General features: G+C 44.9%; 2 protein-coding genes and 1 long non-coding RNA gene across 3 annotated transcripts in view; 2 read left to right on the forward strand and 1 right to left on the reverse strand.

Annotated features, from left to right (window-relative positions):
* Nucleotides 1-188: 188 nt before the first annotated feature.
* On the reverse strand, nt 189-3093 carry LOC308161209 (glucose-induced degradation protein 8-B homolog). Its single transcript, XM_080535190.1, has 5 exons — nt 3031-3093; nt 2141-2269; nt 1675-1871; nt 1225-1422; nt 189-1120 (listed from the first exon to the last, which is right to left on the reverse strand). The coding sequence occupies exons 2-5, from the start codon at nt 2259-2261 to the stop codon at nt 947-949; spliced, it is 690 nt and encodes a 229-aa protein (XP_080391316.1). The 5' UTR covers nt 2262-2269; nt 3031-3093; the 3' UTR covers nt 189-946.
* A 603-nt stretch (nt 3094-3696) lies between these two features.
* On the forward strand, nt 3697-4636 carry LOC308161212. The gene is made up of 3 exons (XR_013937519.1): nt 3697-3831; nt 4145-4246; nt 4538-4636. It is a non-coding gene; the product is annotated as an uncharacterized lncRNA (long non-coding RNA).
* A 925-nt stretch (nt 4637-5561) lies between these two features.
* The window catches only part of dnah12 (dynein, axonemal, heavy chain 12), a gene marked incomplete at its 5' end in the record, with an annotated part of 33851 nt that continues 19639 nt past the window's right edge, over nt 5562-19773 (forward strand). The window contains 37 exons of the mRNA XM_080534220.1: nt 5562-5761; nt 6011-6104; nt 6495-6682; nt 6996-7154; nt 7257-7452; nt 7583-7771; nt 7968-8121; nt 8319-8410; nt 8700-8878; nt 9002-9137; nt 9334-9459; nt 9984-10118; nt 10537-10730; nt 10864-11101; nt 11224-11409; nt 11643-11843; nt 12013-12207; nt 12364-12485; nt 12714-12849; nt 13080-13226; nt 13466-13585; nt 13753-13909; nt 14102-14274; nt 14478-14630; nt 14832-15071; nt 15169-15414; nt 15569-15688; nt 15804-15913; nt 16054-16237; nt 16413-16553; nt 16664-16747; nt 16892-17080; nt 17823-17942; nt 18067-18255; nt 18366-18517; nt 18851-18989; nt 19564-19730. Of these exons, the coding sequence (XP_080390346.1) occupies nt 5562-5761; nt 6011-6104; nt 6495-6682; nt 6996-7154; nt 7257-7452; nt 7583-7771; nt 7968-8121; nt 8319-8410; nt 8700-8878; nt 9002-9137; nt 9334-9459; nt 9984-10118; nt 10537-10730; nt 10864-11101; nt 11224-11409; nt 11643-11843; nt 12013-12207; nt 12364-12485; nt 12714-12849; nt 13080-13226; nt 13466-13585; nt 13753-13909; nt 14102-14274; nt 14478-14630; nt 14832-15071; nt 15169-15414; nt 15569-15688; nt 15804-15913; nt 16054-16237; nt 16413-16553; nt 16664-16747; nt 16892-17080; nt 17823-17942; nt 18067-18255; nt 18366-18517; nt 18851-18989; nt 19564-19730 (5951 nt within the window). The remainder of the gene's footprint in view (nt 5762-6010; nt 6105-6494; nt 6683-6995; nt 7155-7256; nt 7453-7582; nt 7772-7967; nt 8122-8318; nt 8411-8699; nt 8879-9001; nt 9138-9333; nt 9460-9983; nt 10119-10536; nt 10731-10863; nt 11102-11223; nt 11410-11642; nt 11844-12012; nt 12208-12363; nt 12486-12713; nt 12850-13079; nt 13227-13465; nt 13586-13752; nt 13910-14101; nt 14275-14477; nt 14631-14831; nt 15072-15168; nt 15415-15568; nt 15689-15803; nt 15914-16053; nt 16238-16412; nt 16554-16663; nt 16748-16891; nt 17081-17822; nt 17943-18066; nt 18256-18365; nt 18518-18850; nt 18990-19563; nt 19731-19773) is intronic.

A 19773-nucleotide genomic window follows, 5' to 3' on the forward strand; every position in this document is an offset into this window, starting at 1 on the left:
CTCATAGGGCAGGGATGCTGCGTAGCACCTTCGGAGTTTCATAAGCCCCAGGCAGGACGGCTGGGGTACCAAACAAGGGTTATATAACATGACTGCAGTCACCTCAACTTTGTTGCGGCTCTGATAACTTATGTATGTTGTCGTTGTCTTCTGGTGTATACAGAAAAATAAACACAACACAAGCAAAATCAAGTTTTCCAAAAGAGTATTTTTTATTCCATACATACTTAAATCTTTCAGCTGCAAAACTGTCAGCGTGAATTGGGTGGATAGTCTTATGTATTCACATTATTGTCTTGTTTGTCTGTTCGGGAGATAACACAGGATGAAACTAAGATTGCAATAAAACTGACAAAGTTATAGCGCATTGGCAGCATTCACAGTACCCTGCTTTGGCTCTACTCCACCATTCATGAGAAGCTGAAATGTGCATGTTATTATTCAGGAAAAACCCCTAAAACAACCTATTGTTGTGACAGTGGACCAGAGCCATTGAAACCAATTGTTCTTAACACCAAACCTGCATTCATTCCTGTTCTAGTTTGATACAATAGTCCTAAGAGCCTAATTTAGGCTTTAAACACCCTCCATATGCAAAGATTGCCAACTTTCCCTGCCAACAGACAGAAAAAAATCTAGTGTAACTGAAATATGCAAAAAAGGAAATCTTCACACATTTATTTATCGGAGACATGAAACAAATCATATAATTTGACTTCATTAAAACACAAGGATTTATATGTTGTATGATGTTGTTTCAGGCAGTTAAGTCACTTTAAATACAAACTACCCAGTTTGCACAGTCTATGTTATCAAAGTCTCCCAAAAAGCAACCCTCACCAAAAAAATAAAAAAAGGTTGTATGAGTCAGTCTCTGTTGGAGTATAAATAGATAGGAGTAGGAGAGTAGGTGTGTCCATTTTGTTCCGCACTGTCTGCTGTGTTCTCACTTTGGGTCCTCGATCGTCCCTTTGCTGAGGTCTGTCATTTTGGGGTACTTGACTTTCTTTTGGTCAAGTTCATTCTGAGCCCACAGGAGCAGTTTCAGGAGCTTGGCCAGTTTGGGCGTCGACTCTCTGTTCTCGTAGTCCAGCACAGACTGGTTGACTTCACTCCACACCTTCAGGGGACAGAGGGTGGAGATTAAGTACAGGACACGATGAGAACGATGCTAATGACCTCAACTGCATATTTATTATTTAGGATACTGGATTTGGACCGTACTTTTTGTCTCTGCATCATGTTGAGCAGGTCTCCGAATGGCGACTCCTCGGGGTTGTCGAAGGCCAGCAGGGCCAGGGTCCTCTCCATCTCAGTCAGGCACTCCCGGCTCTCCTCCCCCTGCTCAGCTAGCTGGGACTGGGCAAACTCCAGCGCCGCCTCGGTCTCTCTCAGTCGGATCAGCTCTATCAGGTGCTGTTGCTGCAGACAGGGAGGGAGGGACGACAGAGGAGGGGGAAAATGGTGAGTAAAAAAAATGGAGAGTACAAATGGTGAACAAAAGAAAGATAAAGGGGAAGAAAATGGGAAGAAGGAACAAGCCTGGAGGAAGGACAAGTAGAACGGTGGGAGTATCAATAAAGAGGGGAGGAGGAGCAAGGGATAGATAGCATGGTACGAAAAAGAAAATATCAAACATAGGATGAACGGACAGGAGAGAAATGCTGCATTTACCTGGAGATGGAAGTACAGGTAGCGGTTTGTGTCCAGCAGTTCCGGATGCAGGCTGTTGATCAGGGCGATGCCCTCCTGGATCTGCCCCTTCAGGATCATCTCTCTGATCTTGATCCTCTCGTCCAGAGAGTCCAGGTCCACACTGGGCTCTATCCCAGACTCCATCCTGAACTTCTCAGCGGCCTCTTTAAAACCTTCTGTTAAAACAAAACAAAAAGAAGACTGTTTGAGGTACTGCGATTTCATGACCATGCCTTTACTGTCAGGTGTTCAGACATTAGGCCTGTCTTGATTACACATGCACTGTAGAGGCTTTTAAGTTGTGTATATAAAAAAAAGTATATATATTTATATTTGTTATAAATAGGCTAAATAATACTGTATTGTTGTTAAACATTTTTTTAAAAATTATTAAGAAGTATGAAATGAGGGGAAAACCATCAGTGGGTTGTCTCGAGTACTGTACCTGTCACCAGGTAGTTCATGATGAGCCGGTTCATGTCAGCTCTCTGGATGTGGACATTGTTGAGCTTCTCCATCCACTCTTCTCTCGTTATGTCCTCCGGCTTTTCAGCATAACTCATCATGAAGTGTCCTGCGAATGTTGCATAACACTGATGATCAGTCACTGTTGTTTCAATTATACATATGTTTACATACATGTTTTTTTTTCTTTATTATTGTGTTGTCCGGCAACACTTTCTTTATTTTCTTTAGGAAAAGTTAAAAAGTTCATATTTGATAACAATGTATGTATATAAATATTTTAGTTAATATTTGATGTAGTGACACCACTTCCGGTTTACCGCATCAAATATTAACTAAAATATTGACAAGGTTTAGCTAGATGTTACCAGAGAACATCATAATTATATTATAGTTTACTATCACTATGGATGGTTATACATGACAGCAGCTCGTTTACAGTTTTTTTTACAGTGTCCTGCCGGGTCAAAATCAAACGGGACCTTTACTAAAGAGGCTTTATTGAAGCTAGGTGAACTGCCAAGACGTTCAATTGATAAAGAGTAGTAGATTGTCATGAATCGTACGTCAACAAGCTCACGAATAAGTACAGTAGTGTACAGTAGCTAGTACCAGTCTACCACCAGTCGTTTAGAACTAAACCAGCCAGGAAGCCCAACATCGCTGGGGCCTTGTAACGTTAGCACAACATTGAAGCCTGCCTTCACTACTACTACTACCACCAAAACACCGCAGTCGTCTTGCCCTCAATGCACCGAGTGTACCAAATAGATAAACCAGTAAACAAGGCTAACTGAGCAACGCGGTTATTTCTATGTATGTGCCGAATATATTTCGATACGCCCCAAAAAACAACTTTAAATACTGTACCTGAAATTGTGTTTAGCTACCCCTCGGCAGTAGCAATCTGGATCACGACATAGAAAATCTCGCGGTATTTCCAGTGAGAAGTGAGTTCGGGATTTCATTGATGCGCCAAAATGGTTGGCTGTGGACTACCGTGACGTCAAAACGGGAAAAAAAGACACAGCGCACGCTTTTTTATTATCATCCGGAACCGGTAGCAATGGGTAAGAAAGTGCTTTATTTCAATTAGAATGTTACGGAATCATTCAAAGCCTTTAATAGACATTGGTTATCCCTGATATGCCCTAGACTAGAACATCCCATATGTGTTTTTCGGCCATGCATGAGCCAGCAAGAAATCAGGATCCAGCTTAATACAATGGCCAGGCTAAAATTGTCTTAGGTTTTCAGGTTAGGTAGGCTGTGATTGTTGCTGTACATGTCATGTTCACAGGCTTATGTTCTCTGTCCACTGCTTTTCCTCAACACTTGCAATGCTGTGAGTGTGAGCAAGCCACATGATGAAGATTTCACTGTCCTCCGGTCACTTCTTGTTGCTTATGAGGTGAAAGAGGGCATCTCCAGAGGCTAAATGTGGTGTAATATTGTGTTATATTACCATTTGTTGGCCAGCTTCCATCTGAAAATCCCTCCTCTTTCCCTCTGTAAGGGTCGGGGTCTGCGTATAGCCAGGACGCTATGTAAGCATCGTAGGGAACAGAGATGGCATGACAAGCAGTTCAAAAAGGCCAACCTGGGCACTGCCCTCAAGGCCAACCCATTTGGAGGAGCTCCTCACACCAAAGGCATCGTCCTTGAAAAAGTGTGAGTAAAACACCTGTGATCTCTTCTCTTCTCAGTCAGTAAGCAAGTGCCAGGCTGTTTCTGCATTTCTAGGATGTTACTTTTCTGCCACACAACAAGACTTCAAGTAGGCTAAAGCAGAAATAGACAGGCAGCCAGGAACATGTATACAGCACATCTTGATTGGTGGTTTTATTTTGAAAACTGATGTACTCACTAACAGTGTCTTCCCCTCCTTGTATCTGTTGTGGATAATATTGAGAATGCATCACTTTCTCCTATAAGCTCCCAACCATTTCCCCTTTGCTCCCTATGTCCTCCTTCCGCCAAGCAGCCCAACTCCGCTATTAGGAACTGTGTGAGGGTACAACTGATCAAAAATGGCAAGAAGATCACAGCCTTCGTCCCCAACGACAGCTGTTTGAACTTCATTGAGGTAAGGCATCTACTAGTTCTGCTCCACTATGTTTTCTCCTACCACATCTATCGCTCTATAGTATTTGTTTTAGATGACTAGGAGGAGATGGCCACTTTGTTTCAGTCAAGAGCACCTACTCATAGATGACAATTGTCATCCAAATCAATATACCTGTCACCAGGTAGTGACAGGTGTACAGTATTACCTGCCATCACAGGTACATGGGGGGGAAGGGTGTCTTGATTGTATTTTGTTGATTAATTCGACATATTTTCTGTGTATTGTTCCTTTTATTCTGTCTGTCTACAGGAAAACAACAAGGTGCAGGTTGAATGATTTGGCCCGAATGGCCACGCCATTGGTGACATTACTGGTATCTGTTTCAAGGTGGTCAAAGTGGCCATTGTCTCACTGCTGCCTCTGGACATAGGCAAAAGGGAGAGACCCAGATCATAGACTGTACTGAATGAAATCAATACAAATTCTAATAAAAACAAGAAAACAAGTGTTTTGGTTTCTTTGTCCAGTTAATGATGTTATTGTTGTGTGAAATGTCTGAAGCTCATTTTAAGGTTTATTTGCAGTAAAGCCTAAGTCTGTTGGAAAAATACAGGTTACTACATTTTTTTGGATCTGTTTTTGTGTTATCTTTTGACATGTGCAGTTGCCAGTTTATGAAGTTGGCTTCATGTGCTTTGAGCTGCAACGTTTGCAGGAAAAGTGCTATACGAATAAAAGTTATTATTATTATTATTATTATTATTATTATTATTATTATTGGTAAACGGTCTGTGGTAGCTAATTTAGCCAGGTAGCCTACAGAAATGTGATTCTAACTGGTACACTAGACTAGCGTATGCATTCCTCTCTGCAGACCGGGAACGAGATGCACTTCTACACTTTGTCCACTAGGCGTCCCGTTTCTACAGCAACGGAACTGTTTACCTTCCACTACCTTCAACCCACTGGTTAGAAGTCTTCCCCACTCAAGAGTAATAACTGTTTCTATCGACATAGAAAAAAGGAGGTAAGTTATATTTGGATAACATGCAGACGTCGCTATTACATTCGTTTTAATTTATCTTGGGTTTTGCATGCTAACTTTTTCTAGCTTTGTCCAGAACCTCAGCCTGCCTGGCCATGATGCCAACTAGTATTCCTTACTTGGTTTGCATGTTAAAATGAACTGTACACTATGTGCGTCAGAGTTGCGCTTGAAGTCGGTGCCCAAATTAGCATATTGACTTATAATATAAGTCCCCTGTTTGATCTGTCCTTAGAATTGCCACCTTGCACTGTCTGTACTGTGTCGCAGTAGATAGGTGTCTGAGAGATGCCTACCTCCGCGGGGGTGTTCAAGTCCCCCCTGGGAGATGGCTTGAGGAAGTACTCTGTCCTGCCACCCATCCCAAGCCCACCTCTGCAGGAGGTTGCTGAAGGATCAAAGGCTGAAGGAACGAGGACGACCAGGCAGAGGAAGCTGCTCCAGCATAGGAGGAGTAAACAGCAACAAGAGCAGCTGCATAAGATAATGTATGTCTCACAACTGACAGTTTGAATGTCCTTGATTGTTTCTATCTAAGGTCATGTGACCCTCTTTTCTAATTGTCACTTTGTATCAGTGCGAGGAGGAGGAGGAGGAGGAGGAAGATGACAGTAATGATGATCATCATTCACTATCAACTTCAATGATAGTTATAATGGTTATCATCTATTTCTATTATTACTAGTGAAAGTAAAACTGTTTGCAGTAGTGTTAATGTTGCACTCGTTGACTTGCAGGGTTGCTAGTGCAATGCAGGCTTACAAGCATGACAGAGACAAGAGGCCTGAGGATCCTCATCCCCCGTCCCCTGAACCAGAGCTTCCACCATCAGTAAGAATGCTGTTATCTTTCTCACAAACCTCTCAGGCTGACCTAGACTCAGAAATATAAATTGTATTACTCTATAATAAATAATAAATGCCATTTAGCTGACGCATTTATCCAAAGCGACTTACATTGCAGTGAGTGCATACATGTTTCCCTATATAATTTACTTAGTTATCACAACAATTTTTATTTTATTTTTTTACAGATGTGCAGTGAAGATAGAAAGCGAAGGGTAAGTACTGGTTTTGGTTTATTCCTCTTTGGTTACTGTTTGTGGACCTCTGATCAATGTTCAAGTGATCAACTTTTTACATGCCCCCCTTCATCATAGTACTGATGGCCTTCTCATACCTTTTCCTCACTCTTGCTCAATCATGGCTCCATGATCTGCAGTTGAACTACATGTACCTGAAGCAGTGTGTGGAGAGCAGTCCCATTGCACCCATCCAGCAGGAGTGGCTGGATGCCATGCTGACACGTGTGCCCCCTCAGCTCAGAGAGGGGAGACATGCGCTGCTGCAGGAGCTGTGCAGGGAGATCAGCGACGACTTCCTCCGTGTGATGGTCAAGCATACAGGTTTGTAGGCCGCCTGAGTGTGAGTGAGTCATTTGTGTTAATACTTTATTTATGACAATATAATGCCTTTGTTTCTCACACCTTATTGTTCCTTATAGTGAATACTGTACTTCAGAAACCACAAATGAAGGGGACAATAGTGGCGAGACGGAGAGCTACATTAGCAAAGTGAGTGTGTTAACAGCACACACTGAACTTTTGCACGCCCATAATCAACTAAGGAATACACCAAAGAGAACTCACTTTGCTAAAGTAAATAATGTGTCAATGTAAACAATTGAATCTCTACATGATATACCCCCTACATTTCTTTGCAGAGCTCTTGATTTCTCTAGACCATGGCAGGACAGCTTTGTTAAGAGTCGCAAGGAGATGAAGGAGAATTTGCACATTCTTCATCCAGTGATGAGAATCATCTTGAATATCTGCTATATGACATTCTCTCACCTGCTCTTAGTCGATCTTTCCGAATGCAGGTAAGACATTAAAAATAAATCAATCACAGCACTTAAACACATTTACAACAACCAAGTTTCAGGAGACCTTGTTTGACTGTAGAATCATGCCAATGTGTGAAGATCCACAGGGCCTGTCGACTGTGAGAGCCTGAAGAACAAAGTCGCTCTGGAGTGCGAGAGGGTTGAGGAGAGGATCATGAACACTTGGTTCCCTAAAGTCATTCACCTGCTGACTAGCAAGGACATGCTGCAGGGGGTGAGAGCTGAGAAACTTGACTCCTTCTACAACTGCGTCTCCACACTCATCTCCAATCAGGTGAGAAGATGGTCTTGAATCAGTACAGAGGTTGAAAAATATGTTGAAAAATCAATATGTGTTATGTTGCTTCTATCTATTGGTTTTTATCTTGATGTTCTACAGTATTTGTGTCTATTATTCCATCCAGTTGAGGTCTTTGATAGAGAGAAGCATGGAAGAGTTTGTAAGCTTATTCGCCCCATGCAATGCCCACCGATTGCCCCTCTTCCGGATGGACCTGACTTTTGATGATGAGAAGATGGAATTTTATCCCAGCTTCCAGGATCTTGAGGAGGCTATTATGGAAATTCTTAATCTAATCACCAACACCATGCAGGTCTGGAGGAGAGCCAACAAGATTGATTTTAGAAAGTTATTTCCCCCTAACAATTCAATATACTTCAGAAGTTGTGTAAAATCAATTGATCTAGGATGTCAATAATGGTCTTTGATATCAGCATGAAAACAATCTTTTCAAACAATCAATTTTTTGATACCCAATCTAACCTCTAATCGCTGATGCTGGTCCACAGAAAGTTCAAACTGTCCAGTCCTGGCTGGCTGAGGCCAACACCTCTGTTGTTGATGCCACGCTGGCTGATCATGTCCTGAAAGGGGCTCAGACGACCATGAGGGCCGCTGTACGCAAGAACTTAGAAGAGCCAGATAAACATTTCCAGAATTACGGTGAGAGGCTTTAACAGTAGTTCTGGCAAAAATCCATTTTGACTGAGACATTTGACTTGTTATCACAGTGTAAATATGTCATATTAACCCTAACCCTAACCCTACAGCTATTGTTTAACATCTAGCATGAAAATAACAGAAAAGAACCACCTGCTTGATTTATCCAGTCATTAATAACCCGTTGTGTTCCTCTGCAGTTGACAGCTATGATTGGCTAGTCAATGGGACAGCACAGGCTCGAGTGGAGAAGTTCATGGAGGAGAACCACTCTTTTGATGAGTACACTGAGGTAACAGTATAAGAGACAGTATTGGAAAGCCACATGTTATGTTTGTTATGAAGAGCTGCTCTGTTAGCTAATGATGGATGTTTGAACAGAAATCTCAGTCAGGCAGTGTTGCAGTGTATCAGATTTATTATTATTATTATTATTATTATTATTATTATTATTTATTTATTTTAGTTTTGTGATGATTCCAATGTTTTATGTATGATGCCTGTATCATGTGGTTCTTCTAGCCTTTGCCTGTCTCGAGTATGTGAGTGTGACAGGATGTTTCTGTGATTGTTTCTCTCAGTACGTGGAAGAGTTTCGCGTTCTCTCGAAGGAGATTGTCAGCCTGCCGACGATAGCCCACTTTGCCATGGTCCGTCTGGACTGTGAAGAGCTGAAGCAGGGACTGTCCAAGAAGGCCAAGGCTTTCGCTCAGATCCTGCTGGAGCACCTGATCACCAGCCACCGTGAACATAGTCTGCAGTATGCTACCATCCCTCCCTCCTTTTTCATCAGCTGCCTGACATCATCCTTTAGTTTATAAGAATTGCTCAACTTGACCCTGTCATATTCAGCTCAATCGGTCTCTTTTGTTCCCCTTTGAAGGATCTGCCTGGAGTTTGAGACCATCAAAGAGAAAGCCCTCAAGATTCCTGAGACCACAGAGGACATGACTGAGATGATTGCTTACATCGGTCATGTTAAGACAAAGGGGATCGAGGAGCTCAATGCCAAAGTAATGGTAGGTCACTAATAATTTAGCGGCTTATGACATAATTGTCTTTGCACAAATATCCTATTTTCATTGTGTATGATTTAGGTTTGATTAAGGTTTGAGCTTCATACACTTTTCTTAAGCTAGATCTTACCCTAAAGGGAGTAATGACTATGTTATAACCGAGCGACTCATTTACCATATTTACCCTGTATTCTCACAGGAGACCCACCATAGACTGAATTACCTGTGGGATGTCCACATCTTTGACCCAGAAGACCTTGAGCTGAACTCCACTGTCCTTATGTGGCCACATAACATATACCCTGTGTTTGAACTCAACGATGAGGTACTGCAACATATGGATCTCATCATTCCCACATGTATTTTATCATTCCCACATACAGTATATGACAGCACCTGGTGAAACTGATTAGTCACCAACTAATCAAAATGTTCAGACCTTTGTTCAGACGGAATATCAGACTGAATATGTTCAGACTGAATACATTTCAACGTTGTTGAAAATCAATAACACACACGCTAGTCAAACCAAAACATTGCAATGCAATGGATTCGGTGAGTAATCCACACTACTCTACACTACTAGGTAGTAGTGGGGATTACTCGCCGAATCCATTGCATTGCAATGTTTTGGGTTGACTAGTGAGTGTGCCATTCATTTTCATAAAAGTCAGAACGGTCCGTCGGTTGGCGGTCCCGGTTTCACCAGCTCCTGTCACATAATGTACTGTATCTTATCATTCCCACATAAGCATCTTATTCCCCCCTGTGTGTGTTATTCCAATAAGAATGTGTGTAGTATCCAGCTGATATACATCTGCAACACATCCTGATACTGTTCCTCCACAGGTGATGGAGAAGGCCAAGAAGAAAGGGGAGCAGGAGTTGCTGGCCCGGAGGGAGAAGCTGATGCTGGAACTGGAAAAACTGGGACGCAGGATGGAGGAGTTTGCAGAGTGCTCCGAGCTGGACATGATGCAACAGGTACAAGTCTCACTGTCACATAAAGATTCTCAAAGTCATATACTGTACTGCTTTCACATCGACAGGTTGGCAAGCCCTACTACAGTGATACACAGTGATCCACAACGCCCCTACCCTGGACACCTTCAAATCAGCCCTCAAAACCCACCTTTTCACCAAGGCCTTTGGCCCCTAGTTTACCTATTTGCCGTTGTCTCTGTGTTTCTGTTTTTGTCTGTCTGACTTTCTTTCTGTACATTTGTAAAGCATCCTTGAGTTCCTTGAAAGGCGCTACATAAATCTAAGATATTATTATTATTATTATTATTATTATTATTATTATTATTATTATTATTATACTACAACTCGGTTTCTAGAGTGCAACTTGATGAATGTATATATTTTCTTTTCTCTGATAGTTTATTTTTGTTTCGGGCAGTATGTGACAGATGTGAGGACGGTCCAGAAGCGTCTTCAGGATGCTGAGGAGGCCATTGTCTTCATTAACAAAGAGGAGGCTCTGTACAAATGGGACCAGCAGTTTTACCCCGAGGTTGAGGTCATCAAGGAGAGCATTGAGCCCTACCAGAAGCTCTTTGGCCTGGTGCTGAAGTGGCAACGTACCGAGAAGAGGTCTGATGATATGCTGTTGTTGTATATGCATATACATGATGTTTACCATCTGTTTAATCTCCATTAAGGATCTAGTGACAAGGCTCAATATTTCAACTGGATTTCCCTGTCTAATCTAATAGTTTGTGTTTAGATGGACGGACGGCGACTTCCTGAAACTGAACGGTGAGAGCATGGAGGGGGAGGTGGACGAGTTCTTCAGGGAAATCTACAAGACGCTCAAGTTTTTCCAGCAGAAGCAGAAGAAAGCTGACCAAGAGAGGGACAAGATGGCAGGAGCGGTGAGGGGGCCCGGGAAGGTGGAGGAGAAGCAGGAGAGCCCAACGGCCCTCATCTGCTCCAGGGTTATGGAGCAGGTCAAGGACTTTAAGGTAACAACATTGATGTTGATATACAGTAGTAATGGACAGGTACATAGTGTCATATATTTGTGTAAAGGTGTATTATGACATTTAGTGTTTTATTGATGAAAATACTTGTGTGGTCTCAACAGGAGCACATCCCTATGGTGTCCATCCTGTGTAACCCAGGTGTCAGGGCTCGTCACTGGGATCAGATGTCTGCCATCGTGGACTACGACCTCACGCCCAACTCTAGCACCACTCTGCGTAAAGTCCTCAAACAGAACCTCGCTCCTTACCTCGAGCAGTTTGAGACCATCAGTGCTGCTGCCAGCAAGGTGAGGAAAATAGGGTATTAAAAAAAAAAATAAGAAAAGAAAAATGTTTTTTGCCATAAAAACTCAAGGCGGTCCTTTGATGGTATAAGGACCAAACAAGACAGTCTTACCTTAGTCTTACAGGGCTAAAGGCAGCTCTTTGATGAAAAACTCCAAAATTGTGATTGAAAAAACGTGTTGACTACTGATGAGTTGACTTCTGTATGTCCTCTGTATGTCCACCCTGTCTCCAGGAGTTTTCTCTGGAGAAGGCCATGCAGACCATGGTGGAGGTGTGGGACACGGTTTCCTTCCACCACCACCCTTACAGGGAGTCCGGAGTATCGATCCTCACGGCCGTGGATGAGATCCAGACCTTGCTGGACGACCAGATCGTCAAGACCCAGACCATGAGGGGCTCGCCCTTCATCAAGCCCTTTGAGGCCGAGATCAAGGTGGGTTTCATGTCAAAGCAAATCCATTTCTGTCTGTGTGGTGCTAGTGTAGTGTATCACGGCTTACGCACAGGCTGAGCTGGTATTTTGGAGGCTGTTTCAGGTCCACCGTGCATTTTAACCCCTTGTTCTCCCTCCCCCTCTCTCTCTCTCTCTCGCGCGCCCTCAGGTGTGGGAGGAGCGTCTGATCCGTATACAGGACACCATAGATATGTGGTTGAAGGTGCAGGCACAGTGGCTCTACTTGGAGCCCATCTTTTCATCAGCCGACATCATGCAGCAGATGCCCGAAGAAGGGCGCCTCTTCCAGACGGTTGACAAGGACTGGAAGGAGGTCATGAAGCATTGCGTCAAGGACCCCAAGGTAGGAAGAGTCACTGAGTTTTTAGGTGGCCAAACGGTTGCCGGTTTTTGGAAAGACCGGTGTGTGTGTGTGTGTGTGTTTGTGTATATATAGATTTCTCTGTATGAGTTAGACGTATCTGTATAACGGTGACATGCACATCTGTTGTAATTTCAGATACTGCCAGCAACCTCATTACCACGCTTGCTTGAAAGACTCCAAGATTCCAATGACCTTCTGGACAAGATCATGAAGGGACTTAACGCTTACCTCGAGAAGAAACGTCTCTTCTTCCCTCGGTATTGAAACGCAGTTTGAAATGTTTATATTCCACGTGCGCAGTAATTCAGACTGTGCGATCATCAGCTTTGCACTGTAATGCTGTTTTAGCACATATTCTAACCAGAATTTACAACTAATGCCAGCTTTTTTACCGTTGACGTCACCTCAACATCATCATCTAAACAGTAGCAGCAATGAGTTCCTCTTGTCCCTCTCTCTCCCTCTTCTCCCTCTCTCTTCTCCAGGTTTTTCTTCCTGTCCAATGACGAGATGCTAGAGATCCTGTCAGAGACCAAGGACCCGCTGCGTGTGCAGCCCCATCTGAAGAAGTGCTTCGAGGGCATTGCCAAGCTGGACTTCCTGCCCAACCTGGACATCCAGGCAAGTAGCAGTGTGTCACTAGACACCTTTATTAGACACACTGGGTTCTCATATGACCCAAGAGGTGTGTGGTGTGTGTGTGTGTGTGTGTGTGTGTGTGTGTGTGTGTGTGTGTGTGTGTGCTTGCATCCGTGCGTACATGTGTTTGTGTGTGCTCCAAGCAAGCTTTCTTTCTCTTGCATCCAATGACACAAAAAATTATTCATTTATTCATTCATTGATTCCTCTAGGCCATGTACAGCAGTGAGGGGGAGCGTGTAGAGTTCATCCAGCTGATCTCTACCTCGGAGGCCCGGGGAGCTGTGGAGAAGTGGCTGGTCCAGGTGGAGGACGTGATGCTGCGCAGCGTGAGAGACGTGGTTGCCCGCTCTAGAGTGGTGAGGTCACTCTTCCACTGCTATGACAAGTTACAGCAGTGTGACACAATACAGTAGTTAGTTATTGTCATGGAAGTCATGTTCAGGTCAACAGCACTACATCAAGATCCACAAACCAATATATGCGCTTTACCGTAAATCACAGACTCACTTTGAGCAGGCATCATAGCCATCTCTGTGTTGAGAGTGTGTTTAAACAGGTGACTTTGAGTGATGCTAATGTGGTGTTTCCTTTGCAGGCCTACAGTGAGACCCAGCGGGATCAGTGGGTGAGGGAGTGGCCTGGTCAGGTGGTGCTCTGCACCTCGCAGATCTTCTGGACCCTGGAGGTGCACGAGGCCATCGGAAGAGGACCTGAGGTATTATATATTATATATAAGTCCCCACGAAGCCTGGCTATTAAACCAATCTGTAACCATGTTTTATTTACCAATCAATCAATCAATCACTGTATGGAATGTTTTTATTTTTTACCCCAAGTTCTTATATTGAGTATGATTTATTTGATGTATTTTCTTTTCTGCAGGGGCTGAAGAACTACTTTGAGCAGTTGCAGAACCAGTTGTCTGACATAGTAGCTTTGGTGAGAGGGAAGCTGCCCAAGCAGACTCGCACCACTCTGGGGGCGCTGGTCACTATCGATGTGCACGCCAGGGATGTGGTCATGGAGCTCATAGAGAAAGGTCATCTTGAAATGTTAGCAATACAGTGTAATAGCATACAATGTAAACATAAATAATAAGCACTAAGAGGAGTAACAGTAAATATAGTAAAATAAAAATCATTCCATCCTAATCACAATGACATTTTAAAAAATAAACTATGAACAACAGTGTCTTCAACGGTTTGTCTGATTATTTTTCCTTCATTTTCAGGTGTCTCACATGAGACAGACTTCCAGTGGCTGGCTCAGCTCAGGTACTACTGGACCAATGACAATGTGCGCGTTCGCATCATCAACTGTGACGTCAAGTACGCTTACGAGTACCTGGGAAACTCTCCTCGACTGGTCATCACTCCGCTGACCGACAGATGCTACCGCACCCTGGTAAATCACCTGGCCTAAATGCAAAATGGCAAAAATACCTGACCCAGGTCAATCCTTCCAATCATTGGACTAACACAGAGCAATGGTTTCTGGAGTGTTCCATTGCCTTTGCACTTGTTTTAATGGAACGCTGAGGGCAGATCTGACTTTTTGTTGCCACTTGTGTCTTCCTTCTCCCACTTCCGGTTGTCCCTCCATCTTAGATTGGGGCGTTTTACCTCAGTCTCGGGGGAGCCCCTGAGGGTCCGGCCGGGACGGGGAAGACTGAGACCACTAAAGACCTGGCCAAAGCGCTCGCTGTGCAGTGTGTTGTGTTCAACTGCTCCGATGGTCTGGACTACCTCGCTATGGGGAAGGTAACAGTTACTTAAAAATTATTATTTTAAAATATATTTATTGACATTTTGTACAGTTACCATGACAACAAAGTTAATGATCATTCCCTGTGGGACATTTTTTCTTGTGAACCATTTCCACTCCCAAATGTGATCTTTATTTTTTGCGGTGGCTGCGGAGAAACAGACGTGTTTGTCCTTTCTCTATGTCCCGTCTCTCAGTTCTTTAAAGGCCTGGCGTCGTCTGGTGCGTGGGCGTGCTTTGACGAGTTTAACCGCATCGAGCTGGAGGTGCTGTCTGTGGTGGCCCAGCAGGTCCTCTGCATCCAGAGGGCCATCGAGCTGAAGATGGAGTACTTTGACTTTGAAGGCACTGAACTTAAACTCAACCCGAACTGCTTTGTGGCCATCACCATGAACCCGGGCTACGCCGGACGGTCAGAACTCCCTGACAACCTGAAGGTTAGAGTTGATTGGGGTTTTTTTGTTTTGTTTTTTTGTTTGTTGTGAATTGTCATCACCCACAGTGTAACACATTTCTTGACCTCATCCATACCAGGTGTTGTTTCGGACAGTGGCCATGATGGTCCCTAACTACGCGTTGATAGCAGAGATCTCCTTGTACTCCTATGGCTTCATGAGTGCCAAGCCTCTGTCGGTGAAGATCGTGATGACCTATAGGCTGTGCTCTGAGCAGCTTTCCTCCCAGTTTCACTACGACTACGGCATGAGGGCCGTCAAAGCAGTGTTGGTGGCAGCAGGAAACCTCAAACTCAAATTCCCGGATGAGAACGAAGATATACTGGTACGTAAAGATGACTTTGTGATATAGCATCACAATGCAAATTTGTTTCTTCCATTTTTCCTTTTTTTTTTATACTGTTTTGATTTTGTACATGGATATTTTGTTAAGTTATTGATCAGTACTCTGTCTTTTTCCCACGTTTTTGTACAACCAGCTTCTGAGGTCAATCAAGGATGTCAACGAGCCCAAGTTTCTCTCTCACGATATTCCCCTTTTCAACGGAATCACCAGTGATCTTTTCCCTGGCATCTCCCTCCCTGTGGCCGACTACCAGGTTGGATGTAGTCTCTTTCGTTTTTGTTTGTCAGAGGGATGTGATACTGTATGGATGTATATTATTTGATATATGTTGTTTATATCTTCTTCACATAATTCTCTATCTTCCCAAGCAATTTCTGGAGTGCACGAAAGAGTGCTGTAAGAATCACAATGTGCAACCGGCGCCAGTCTTCCTGGAGAAGATGATCCAGACATATGAGATGATGATAGTCAGACATGGGTAAGGAATGCTTCACACAACCATGTTTTTACCATTGCTCGATTATAATTTGGCTTCACAGGGATTTCAGCGTTGAACGCTGTATGTGTTTTGAATATATGTGTATGATTTTGAATTGGGTCTTTCTCTATGTCCCGCAGGTTCATGCTGGTAGGGGAACCATTTGCTGGGAAGACCAAAGTGCTGCATGTCCTGGCAGACACCCTGACCCTGATGAATGAGAGAGGATTCAATGAGGAGGAGAAGGTCTTCTACATCACGGTCAACCCCAAGTCGATCACCATGGGACAGCTCTTCGGCCAGTTCGACCCCGTCTCCCATGAGGTGGGCTCCACCTTTCTGTTTCTCTTTATGTCATACTCTTTCATTTCTTCCAAACAAATGATCTGCATTAACAACTAAAAATAATGATGGCTATACTGTCACTCACATAATGTGGAAAAAACAAATGTGTATTTTAGTTGTATTTGCTCTCACTGTCTCTGTTTGTGTTGTTCAGTGGGCAGATGGGATTGTCGCCAACATGTTTCGTGAGTTCGCATCGTCTGAGACCCCGGAACGTAAATGGGTGGTGTTCGACGGGCCTATAGACACCCTGTGGATTGAAAGCATGAACACTGTGCTTGATGACAACAAAAAGGTAAGAATATAACTTAAGAAACTTACCAAACACGTTCTTGCATGAGGCATGAGGCAAACATTTTGGGTTATATTTGGTGTTCTATGTTACGTTTTTCTTTCCTCCCTCAGCTGTGCTTGATGAGTGGAGAGATCATCCAGATGTCCAATCAGATGAGTTTAATTTTTGAAGCCATGGACCTGTCACAAGCCTCGGTAAGTCAACAAGCAATGCCGTTATTGGGAGCCGAGGAGTGTGTCCATTGTGGCACCGTTTGCTTAATCTTTTACACTGCAACTGTAACTCTGTGCATACTTACAAGTACTTTTCTACTTAACTGCCCCCCCCCCCCCTCCCAGCCGGCTACGGTGAGCAGGTGTGGTATGATCTACATGGAGCCATCTCAACTGGGCTGGGAGCCCCTGGTGGCGTCCTGGATGAACACCCTCCCGGAGCCCCTGCAGGCCCCAGACAACACAGCCCTGATGCTGGAGCTCTTCCACTGGCTGCTACCCCCCTCCTTCAGGATGCTGCGCAAACACTGCAGGGTGGGTGGCCTCGGTCTGGTCTGGTCTGGTCTGGCTGGGCCTGGGCCTGGTCTGGTCTGGTTGGGCCTGGGCCTGGTCTGGTCTGGTTGGGCCTGGGCCTGGTCTGGTCTGGTCTGGTCTGGTCTGGCTGGGCCTGGGCCTGGTCTGGTCTGGTCTGGTCTGGCTGGGCCTGGGCCTGGTCTGGTCTGGTCTGGTCTGGTCTGGTTGGGCCTGGGCCTGGTCTGGTCTGGTTGGGCCTGGGCCTGGTCTGGTCTGGTCTGGTCTGGCTGGGCCTGGGCCTGGTCTGGTCTGGTTGGGCCTGGGCCTGGTCTGGTCTGGTCTGGTCTGGCTGGGCCTGGGCCTGGTCTGGTCTGGCTGGGCCTGGGCCTGAGCCTGGCCCTGGTCTGGTCTGGTTGGGCCTGGGCCTGGGTCTGGTCTGGTCTGGCTGGGCCTGGGCCTGGTCTGGTCTGGTCTGGCTGGGCCTGGGCCTGGTCTGGTCTGGCTGGGCCTGGTCTGGTCTGGCTGGGCCTGGTCTGGTCTGGCTGGGCCTGGGCCTGAGCCTGGCCCTGGTCTGGTCGGGTTGGGCCTGGGCCTGGTCTGGTCTGGTCTGGCTGGGCCTGAGCCTGGTCTGGTCTAGCTGGGCACAGGGATGGCTGCCATTAGAGGAATCCGATTGAGGCAACAGTGTCTTGGCCATGACCCTATCACAGCACACACTATGTGGTGCATCTGCTCCAAGAGTTATGGTTGTTGTATCTTGCAGGAGGTTGTCGCCACTAGCAACAGCAACACAGTGGTGTCCCTGACTCGCCTGTTTGAGATGCTGCTCACCCAACCCATGAAGGAGGATCCAGGGAACAAAAATATACGCACCTGGATCATGGTAAGAGATTAAACAAATGGATTATGGGTAGTAGATTTTCACTATGGCTGCCGGTCCATTAATTCTATTTTTATGGGTTCATGTATTAAACAACCCCCCCCCCCCCTCTCTCTCTCTCATACAGGCGGCATTCGCTTTCTCCCTGGTGTGGTCCGTCGGGGGCAGTTGTGATGCAGACAGCAGGGAGAGGTTTGATAGCTTCCTCAGGGAGGTCATCTCTGGGAAGTCAGAGCACCACCCCATCCCCGCGTTAGTGTCAAGATGGGAGTGTCCCATGGAGGAGAAAGGTCTGGTCTACGACTACTCTTACGAGGTATGGTAATGACACAGCGTTACACGATCACTGACATTTTTGTTCTTCACGCATTTATTTAAATAGGGAGGGATATCCCACCGAGATAACATTATCTCTCTTCTTCGCAGTTCAAAGGGAAAGGCCGCTGGGTCCACTGGACCGACTCGATTAAGAATATCAATTTGGGGGATAAAAACACCAAAGTGCAGGATATTATCGTCCCCACCATCGACACGGTCCGTTACACCTACCTGATGGACCTCTGCATCGACTACGGAGTGTAAGCCTGCGTCCCCACACCTCATGCTATGGTGAACATATGGCGATTCATCCGTAACAGATGTCTTTTATGTCCAGTATTTAAAAGCATATTGCATTCATCTAAAAATCATTGGAGAGCTTTTTTACCTCCATTGCTGTCAATTATGGAATCACTTACATTGTAGTTTCACAGATCGTTAAACACTAACTACATCTTAGTGTGTGTGTGTGTGTGTGTGTGTGTGTGTGCGTGTGCGTGTGCGTGTGCGTGTGCGTGTGCGTGTGCGTGTGCGTGTACGCGTGCGTGTGCGTGTGTGCGTGTGTGTGTGTGTGCGTGCCTGTCTGTGTAAAGGCCTCTGCTGTTTGTGGGTCCCACCGGCACTGGGAAGTCCGTCTACGTGAAGGAGAAACTCATGAACAACCTGGACAAGGACCGCTATCTGCCCTTCTTCATCAACTTCTCAGCCCGCACCAGCGCCAACCAGAGTCAGGTGAGCACCAGGGAACTGTTTTCACTCATTCTCAACTCAACCCCTAAACCTAAACCTAATAACTGACATCAAAGTCACCATCAGGAATAGTCCGTCAGACTCAGAACATGTTTTGTATGTATTTTATTTTTCAAAGACACAAAATACAATTACACACACAAAGACATATGGGACAATTCATGTGATTTTATTTTTTATTTATTTAACCTTTATTTATACAGGTAAAAAACACATTGAGCCCCAAGGGCTCATTTTCAAGTGTGACCTGTTCACAGGCATACAACATCCACCACAAACAAATACAATACAAAACCTGGCCTACATAGTCTAAAACTAAACTAAAACTACATAGTCTAAAACTAAAACCAGTCTAAAACAGTCTATGAATGGGAAGGGTATGTTGTCTCTGACAGTCAGGGGTCTGGGTTGCTGCGTGGTTCAGCTCCCACACCCACACCCACACCCAAGCCCAACCCACCGACTGAGTGTCAGAACTATGTGTTAAGCTTATTGCAAAGATGGTGTATTCCAAGAAAATAGACTCTCATCTTTTAATATCACAATTTTTTTGTAGAACATCATCATGTCCCGGCTGGATAAGAGAAGGAAGGGAGTGTACGGCCCCCCGATGGGGAAGAAGTGTGTGATCTTTGTGGATGACATGAACATGCCGGCGCTGGAGCAGTTTGGTGCACAACCTCCCGTGGAACTCCTCCGCCAGTACTTTGATCATGGAAACTGGTGAGAACCGGTGTCTGCAGATGCAACATGAAAAGACCATAAA

This window comes from Nansenia antarctica (assembly GCF_963989245.1).
Source record: "Nansenia antarctica genome assembly, chromosome: 6".
Taxonomy (NCBI): Eukaryota; Metazoa; Chordata; class Actinopteri; order Argentiniformes; family Microstomatidae; genus Nansenia; species Nansenia antarctica.

What these genes read in the sequence shown, in the direction of transcription:
- LOC308161209 (XM_080535190.1), bottom strand. Translation starts at nt 2,261, where the DNA reads ATGATGAGTTATGCTGAAAAGCCGGAGGACATAACGAGAGAAGAGTGG. An exon ending in CATGAACTACCTGGTGACAG is followed by an intron (nt 1,872 to 2,140) that starts GTACAGTACTCG and finishes TTGTTTTAACAG; the next exon opens with AAGGTTTTAAAGAGGCCGCT. An exon ending in ACATGATGCAGAGACAAAAA is followed by an intron (nt 1,121 to 1,224) that starts GTACGGTCCAAA and finishes TGTCCCCTGAAG; the next exon opens with GTGTGGAGTGAAGTCAACCA.